The following is an 8,724-nucleotide window of genomic DNA, read 5'->3' on the forward strand; positions in this document are numbered from 1 at the left end:
GAATTGAGCCCAGGCGTGTTTAACAACTAAGCCACATCCCCAGCCCTTTTTTTATTTTGTACTTTGAGACAGGGTCTCACTAAGTTGCTTAGGGCCTCGCTAAGTTACTGAGGCTGGCTTTGAACTTGTGATCTTCCTGTCTTAGCCTCTGAAGCCCCTAGGATTACAGGTGTGAGCCACCAAGCCAGGAACTAGCTGTGAAATTTTAAAGTATTTCACAAACTAAGAAGTAAATATTTGAGTACTTTTATTTTTGTTTCTTTTATGAATATTTGCATTTTTCTTATAAAACAAATTTTTAGGTCATAAGAACAGATCTTTAATTGAATCTTTTAAAATATCTCTAAAGGCCTTTGGGGGAAATATTCAACCACTGTGTTTGGGTAAAGGCACAAGAGAGAACTATCAGGAGCCAGTAAACTATTCTATGCAAAAATTCTCACTTGGAGTTTTAATGCTGTATTTTTTTCATAGTTCTCTTCCCATTTGGAAATGACTGAATTCTTCCAGAAATCAGAATGAATATGGCCTGGAGCAATCAGTCGATGGTGACAGAATTCATTCTTCGAGGTTTGTCTGGGTCTTCCGAGCTCCAGATGTTCTACTTCCTGTTTTTCTCTGTAGTCTATGCAGCCACTATGCTGGGGAACCTCCTCATTGTGCTGACAATTGTGCTAGAGCCCCGTCTTCACTCCCCCATGTACTTCCTACTGGGCAATCTCTCCTTCATTGACATGTCCCTGGCCTCATTTGCCACCCCCAAAATGATTGCAGACTTCCTCAGTGAGCACAAAGTCATCTCTTTTGAAGGCTGCATAACGCAGATATTCTTTCTACACCTCTTAGGAGGTGCTGAGATTGTCCTACTGATATCCATGTCCTTTGATAGGTACGTAGCTATTTGTAAGCCTCTGCGTTACTTGGTCATCATGAGCCGGAGAATGTGCATTGGGCTTGTGATACTTTCCTGGATTGTGGGCATCTTCCATGCTCTGAGTCAGTTAGCATTTACTGTGAATCTGCCCTTCTGTGGACCCAATGAAGTAGACAGTTTCTTTTGTGACCTCCCTTTGGTAATTAAACTCGCCTGCGTAGACACATACATTCTGGGGGTGTTCATGATCTCTACCAGTGGCATGATTGCCCTGGTGTGCTTCATCCTGTTGGTGATCTCCTACACCATTATTCTGGTCACCGTTCGGCAGCGTTCCTCGGGCGGGTCCTCTAAAGCCCTGTCCACTTGCAGTGCCCACTTTACTGTTGTAACCCTTTTCATTGGCCCATGCATTTTCATCTATGTGTGGCCTTTCACAAATTTCCCAATAGACAAAGTACTCTCAGTGTTTTATACTATATTCACTCCCCTCTTGAATCCAGTGATCTATACTCTTAGAAATAAAGATGTCAAGCAGTCGATGAGGAAACTAAGCAGCCATGTCTTCAAGTCTAGGAAAACTGATCAGATCCCTTAATTTTCCTCATATAAAAATTAAACACTGTTCAGCTCTTATCCCTCTCAACATAAAGACATAATTGCAAGAAATCAAGTAGTTGGTGAGAGAACTGATTTAATCATCAATCTCATCAGTCACTGAGTTCTGGTCCTCTTAATTGCCCACAAGCAGTACCCTGTGAACCAAAGGAGCAATAGGATTTCCATTGTGGGCAAAGTGCTGATGAATGGTTTTTAATGCAAAAGTCAGAAAGAAGTGGAGGGTTCTTAATAAGTAAAAGTATTTGCTATTTAATATTGTTTATAAAACATTTTTGAAGAATAAGAATGTGCTTTATAAATCTTCAGTTCCTACATCACCTAGAGTAGGCTCCATAGTTTTGAAACAGTATAGTAAACTCCAATAAAATTCTTATCGTTCATGTGTGTACGTGTGTGTGTGTGTGTGTGTGTGTGTGTGTGAGAGAGAGAGAGAGAGAGAGAGAGAGGGAAAGAGAGAGAGAGAGAAGATCCTAGCGTCATGTAAAACAAATCCTATCCACAGTTTCATTCTATAAAAGTTGAAACTACACCCAAAGAAAACAGTGACTTTTCCAAGTCATGCTATTTAGAGGCAGCATCTGGTTTATTCACTTACAAATATGGATACTTGTTTACTTTCTAAATAGTAATGAATTATTTTGGTACTTTGATGCTTACTATATCATTTTTGTATTCAAAACCACATCGTAAATAGTGAGGTCCTGAAGAATCTGAGCCATTTCCTTCCTGGCTAACTATAGTACTTAACTTACAGACCCCCATGAGAGAGTGGTCCTTCAACATTTTTTTTTTCTTTTCTTATGACTTTTATTCCATTAATAATTTTCCCCTTTAAGCATACTTTACTATGGAATGTTTACACCATTTCATTCTGTAAAATTTTTGAATGTCTGATCCTGATGTCATTTGCCTGCTGATTCTCACTCACGGTGTATTATTTCCTTACATTAAAAAATTATAAGTAACTGCTGTGATATATTCATGGATAGTAGAGCTGACAGTGTAAGAATAACTCTGTATTTTGTGGCTTATCCAATATTCATATTATTTTATAATGCATCATTTGTCCATGCTCTTAAGGATAAGTGACATAAGAGAATCTTTTTTTATATTGTCCCTTTTAAAGACAGTAAATCATTTTTAAAAACAGAAAACCTCTTCAGGCTATTCAATAATTAAACATTTTGATAGGGCATCATTCATATTTGATTTGTGTTGACTCCAACCTGGCAACAAACACATAGCTTGCTACTTTCATATTCACACTTGAAGGGGCTTTAGGGGCACACTAAAATTAACCTTGATTTTGTCACAGACACAAATACTTGATTAAGAAACTTAATCACAATTTCTAAATCCAAATGAAGAGTTACAAGGGTGAGAAACATATAGATCAAATTAGTTGTCAAGGATCAGAAAATCCTTCTAAGTTGAAGTTATTGGAATTAAGTGATTTTTGCCAAGGTGAACTGAGAATGTTATAGATTCAGATGCAAAACTAAAACCATCATACTATTGCTTCCTGGTTATCACCATGTCAATCACAGTTCCTGGAGATGGATATCTGTGGGCTCTCTCTCATCCAATGAGGAGGTCCATGGGACAGGGTAGAGGAGTGTGTGGCTCTACAGTCGCTAATCAAGACCTAAGCGGGTCTGATTTTATTGCACAATTACCATGTATATAAACTTAGGCAATAGCTAAGCAGACTATAGGCAGCCACTAATACAATTTCTGTCCAACTCTTCTGGCAGGGACCAATCAAGGAGGGGCCATGGACCAAGTGCTGGTACTGCAACATGTGGCCTCATGCCTAGGGCTGTGCCTATGGGGTGAATGGTATGCTACTCACATGCCTAGCACAGGGGAGTGCTTTGCCTCTCAGACACCCTTAAGGTATGCCATGTATGCAGTACACCATGCACTTCTCCTCACAGATTTCCATGTTCATGATTGTTTTTAACAACAAAAAATGCTGGTGTTTATCTGTTTTTTCACCACAATAAAAATTAGCTTGAAAATTTTAAAATTAGGATGTTTACTCAATCATCTTAGAATCATTCAGGGTGCTAGAACATCAAACACTTAGAATCTATTTAAAAGCCTGTGGCCAGTAGCCACACACCCATACAGCACTGTTTACAGTCTTAGTTGCATTTACACAAGTAGGGCAATAAAAAGGGAGGAGTCTCTTTGGAGGCACCCACATCCTAGGTGAAGGGACCCTTCCTCTCAACATCAAGACCACTCCTGCTATCCCTGCTGGGCAGCAGGCTCCACAAACAGATGAGGTCAAGGAGACAGCTGGAATGGAGCCAGAGACTTAAAAAACTCCAGGATCAAAGGAGTGATACCTGCGAACCATGGACACTGTGCTCTTGAATATCTGTGAATCTCTAAGGCTGAGGAGCACTCCACACAGTACTCTTCAACACTAGAGATTCCTGGTAAGCAGACAGCTGCCTTAGTTGGGAAGCTTTCTCATTTTGGTCTCCAAGGAATTCTGAAAATTTTGGCAGTGCTGATGTCTTTAACATGAAACTCTGTATTCATTCTGTCACCGCTGGTTTCAATGAAGTTATCTCCTCCACCGCATTCTGGTGACGTCAGTTCTCAGCCGTGGTGGTATCCCATGCATATGGCGACAGTTCGTTCCCTTTGCCGGGTGACCAATGCAACGTGTGGGTCCTGACTGTTTCTCCCAAGCCTCGTTTCAATCCTGTGGCCACTGCCTATGATGGCCCAGTTGGCATTAACCTCTGTAGGATCAGAAGGGCCGACCAGTTGTTTCAGAGGGATCATTTAGTGCTGAGTCACAGCAGTTTGTCTGTGAGCAGCAGGCGAACAGGAGCTTGATTTCAGCTGATCCGGGCTCGGTGTGTGTTCTGAGAGGCCCAGACTGTTTGCCCCAGATCCACGTCAGCTCAGCATTACCTTGTGATCCTTAGCAAACAGCATTTAGACAGTTTACGACTTCCTATGCCTGCACAGCTGAAGAGGTCAGAGACTTGATCTCTCCGCGCCTGCCACCATGTTGGATCCCCCTTCAACATTTTTTTAATGTGAGTAATAATTGGAGTTTTTAGAAAACAGAAGTCATCTGGTCAAATCTATTAATTTTATAGAGAGCAATTTATAAATTGAGAGCAAGGGAATATTACATTTCCAAATTGATACAGTTTTGATGACAGTTTAACCTAGAAAGTACCTTCGTTTACTCTTTTTCTTGTCCTCTCTCCATTGAACCAGAGTCAGTTTATCTTCATAAAACTGAACTATTATAACTACTGATAATTATCCAACTGCCTGGTACTATCAGTTTTTACATATTGTGATGTATAATATTGCCCTATTCTGAGTACATATAAAGAATGTAGAATATATAAGTTACTGGTAAATTTTAAGGAGTCAAATAGATGAATCACTCAATAGATGAATACATGAGCAGATGGAGTCTTAAGTATATGAATGGGTGGATGCATGCTTGGCAATATAAGCAGGTAGGTATGTAAATGGATAGATAAACCTATATTTACCTATATAAAGAAATTTATACACAGCTTGCTACATTGACTCAAGAGTTTCTGTGTCTGTATATTGAAAGTGTACCAACTACTATAAATTGCAAATGTATAATATGTTTAAATTGATGAAAAAAGTTATAGGATTTGGTAAAGTTAAAAATTTATAGTTTTGTGTTTATTTCTTTTGCTAAAATAAATCCAGTTCAATTTACGAATGTGTTTAATGATCACTGGTGAGATAAACTATTGGATTAATGTTAATTAAAATAAATAAATATTTTTATTTATATGACTCTGAATATCATAAACCTGTTCTCCCACCTTCTCAATTCTGTTAGTAGGACTAAATTTCTAAGGTGGGTTGTTCATATTTCATTTTGATCAGTCATATATGGCTAGCTGATGAGGATAAGAAATGCTATATTTTTTTTCAAGATCAGGCTGGGAAATTTATGCACCTCTTTAGCATATTAATATACATGTTGCTAGAATTATAGCAAAATAAATGCCATGGTTAAATGAAAATATGCACATATTCTAAAAGAAGACCATCAGTTCCAAGATTTAGGAACACAGGAAGCATGCAATATCAGAAGTTAAGCCCAAAGACTAGGTCTAGGCAGATGACATGAGCACCAAGCTAAGAAACTTTGAGTGACAAAGTATCCCAGTCCCTTTGGGAATCTTTCTATTAATGGAGTTCTTTCTCTTCCTGCCTCATGTTCTGTACTGAGAGCCAATCACCTTAGCATACTCTTGAATCACTCATTTTCACTGATATAGAAGCAGTGAAAGAAGTAGAAGCAGCCTAACATTGAGTGCCAACAATTCATTGTATAAGATGAACCTAACAGTTTACTAGCATACTGAACCTAATTTCGTGGTGCCTTAATTTCATCTCCAAGAGTTACTGACCTAATCAAAACTGGCTATAATGAGGTTATATAGAGTTATTTCTTTCTTTCTTCAATTCTTCTTTTAATTAATTAGATTTTTCTCTTCTCCATTTGCTTTTCCTGAATGTAACTATTTCACAAGATGATCTCTCATATGGTCTAATAAATGAAATCAGAAGTAAATGTAGAGGGATGTAAAAATGCCTATTTTTTTCAGAACAATTAATGTACACACATGCAAAACAACATCAAGATTTGTTTCAGAGTGGATGAACTTCAAGGACTGAATTATCAACACCAAACTAGATCACTGTCATCAAAGTCCTTTTATTCCTATTTCTTTCCCTACAGCAAATCAATTGTACCTGCTTAAAGAACTAGTTTTCCAAAAAAGCCAAAGGTCAGATGTTTCGTCTCCTTTGTAGAAGCTAATTCACAATAAGGGGGGAGGATTAAAAAAAAAGACTATACTACAATGACACAGCCACATCAATGTTTATAGCAGCTCAACTCACAATTGCTAAACTATGGAACCAACCTAGATGTCCTTCAACAGATTGATGGATAAAGAAAACGTGGTGTGTGTGTATATATATATATATATACACACACACATACACACACAATGGAATATTACTCAGCCTTAAAGAAGAATAAAATTATTGCATTTGCTGGTAAATGAATGGAGCTGGAGAATATCACGTTAAACAAAATAAGTCAATCCCCCCAAAACCAATGTTTTCTCTGATATGCAAATGTTAATTCATAATAAGGGGGGCACCTAGGTAAGAATAGAGTTACCTTAGATTAGGTAGAGGGGGGTGAAGGGAGGGGAAGGAGTATGGGTACAGGAAGATTGGTAGAATGAATCAGACATTATTAATCCAGTGGGATTCTATATCATGTGCAACCAGAAGAATGAGAAATTATGCTTCATTTGTGTATGATATATAAAAGTGCATTCTACTGTCATGTGTAACTAATTAGAACAAATAAAAAAGACTAGAATTTCAGTAAAGAAAAGGAAATGAAAGGAAGGAAGGGATGATGGGAAAAGAAAAGACAGTGAAATGAATTGGACATAACTTTCCTATGTTCATGTATGAATACACTACAGTGAATCTTAGCATAGTGGTAAGATTTTAATTTTAAAAAATAACTATGTGTAAATGGCAGAAAGTTGGTAGAGTGAAGGAAGAAGGAGGTGTGGGGAGGGAAGGGGAAGAGGATGCACTGGGGATTGAATTAGAACAAGATATATTCCATCCTTTTATAATTATGTCAAAAAGGATTCTACTGTCATTTATAACTAAAAAGAACCAATTGTGGGGGGGACTACTTTTTCCCCTGCTCACCTCAAAGCTGAAAGGAGAGTCAACAAAGTGATCTTCCACCTGAGATGTAGCTGGAGATTTGTAAAATTCTTTATAAAAAAAAAAAAAGAAACTTGGTAAAGAATTTGTTCGACATGCCATTTTCTTTCTGGTCAGTTATTATTCCAATTTTCTTTGAGAAAATCTACTTAAAATATAATTTTACAATATTTGTTTCAAAAATTTTCAGTGGTTTTAGAATTAAGAAAGCATGGTTTGATTTGATCACTTTTTCAAAGTTTAATCTAAGCACTATCTTCTAAAGGAAGTTTCTTCAGTTTTTTATGGAGTCCTCTTTACTTCTTTCAGAGCTTATGAACCATACTTAACTCTGTGTCTTTTTTTCTAACAATTGGTAAACACTTGGAAGGCAGACTTGGGCCCTGCTTTTTTCTTTCTTTGTTTCTTTCTTTTTTGTTGTTGTTGTTGTTGTTTGTTACTGTTGTACATTAGTTTGTTAATTTGTTTTTAGTGTCTGCCATATTACTTGACTCAGGATATAATTAAAAGTAGTGACTTGTTACTCTCTTTGAAGTAATTATCTTTTTATAAATACATGTCTTTTTAAATATTCTCCTTATCACTATATTATTATATTTCTAGAAGCTTGCTATTCCTATTTAAACTTCACTAGATTCTCACCACACTGTTATGTTTATTAGCCTCCTTTTATCATATCATAATCAGCCAACCTCTTTTCTGAGTTGCAAAACTAGCCTGCAGATAATTCTGGCACCTCATTTAATCTTCCAAATTTATATACTAGAATTTTTTATAGTTGGTGTGATCATAGGAGAAATTATATCAAGGTTAATCCTGGGGAATAGGTAGGATATGGATTTGGTGAGCAGCTGGGGTAGAACACTATTGTTAATCTAAGCAAGATAAAATAACTTGATGCAAAGGCCCCTACAGAGGTGAAGCTGGCACACTGAAGGGAAAGAAAACTTGTGTTCAAGGGGGGAAGAATGCAAAATAGGGCTGAGAAGGTAAGGTAATCAGGATCCAACCATACATCGTTGTAATTTGCTGTTGTATATTTTCCAACACTACTGCTATTGTTTCTGTGATCCATAGAGTGATATCTGTCACATTATAAACTTTTGGTAACTAATACTTGAGAATGAATAAAATAAAACCCTTGTCAATAGTGGATGGAGAATATCATCAACGCAGAATACTTTGCCTTTGGAGAAATAAATGCTGAGCAATGCATTTCTCATTGCTAAGGGATGTGTAAACTTCTTCTGTAATCCTTCCTCTTCCTCTCCAGCTACACCATCACCGTAATGCATGAAACTCCATTACCTGTCACCTCATCCCCCAAAATGAAATGCAGCCATCTGCTATGCACAAGAGCAGGTGTATATAAAACAATAAGGTCATTTCAGAGTATGGGAAGAGGAGAGATTCTGGAAACCGTTTCAAAGTACAAG

At 37.3% G+C, this 8,724-nt stretch overlaps 1 protein-coding gene across 2 annotated transcripts; it reads left to right on the forward strand.

Moving 5' to 3' along the window:
* The first annotated feature begins 518 nt into the window (after positions 1 to 518).
* On the forward strand, positions 519 to 8,115 carry LOC143393895 (olfactory receptor 4K3). Of its 2 annotated transcripts, XM_076848392.2 has the most exons (2): positions 519 to 1,436; positions 8,098 to 8,115. In XM_076848392.2, exons 1-2 carry the CDS (start codon positions 519 to 521, stop codon positions 8,113 to 8,115), a joined length of 936 nt encoding a protein of 311 aa, XP_076704507.2. The 2 variants fall into 2 exon arrangements, with proteins under 2 accessions (XP_076704507.2, XP_076704506.2); XM_076848391.2 differs by lacking the exon at positions 8,098 to 8,115 and having other exon boundaries at positions 519 to 1,472.
* Positions 8,116 to 8,724: the final 609 nt, after the last annotated feature.

The sequence above is a fragment of the Callospermophilus lateralis genome, chromosome 3, assembly GCF_048772815.1.
Source record: "Callospermophilus lateralis isolate mCalLat2 chromosome 3, mCalLat2.hap1, whole genome shotgun sequence".
Classification (NCBI taxonomy): Eukaryota; Metazoa; Chordata; class Mammalia; order Rodentia; family Sciuridae; genus Callospermophilus; species Callospermophilus lateralis.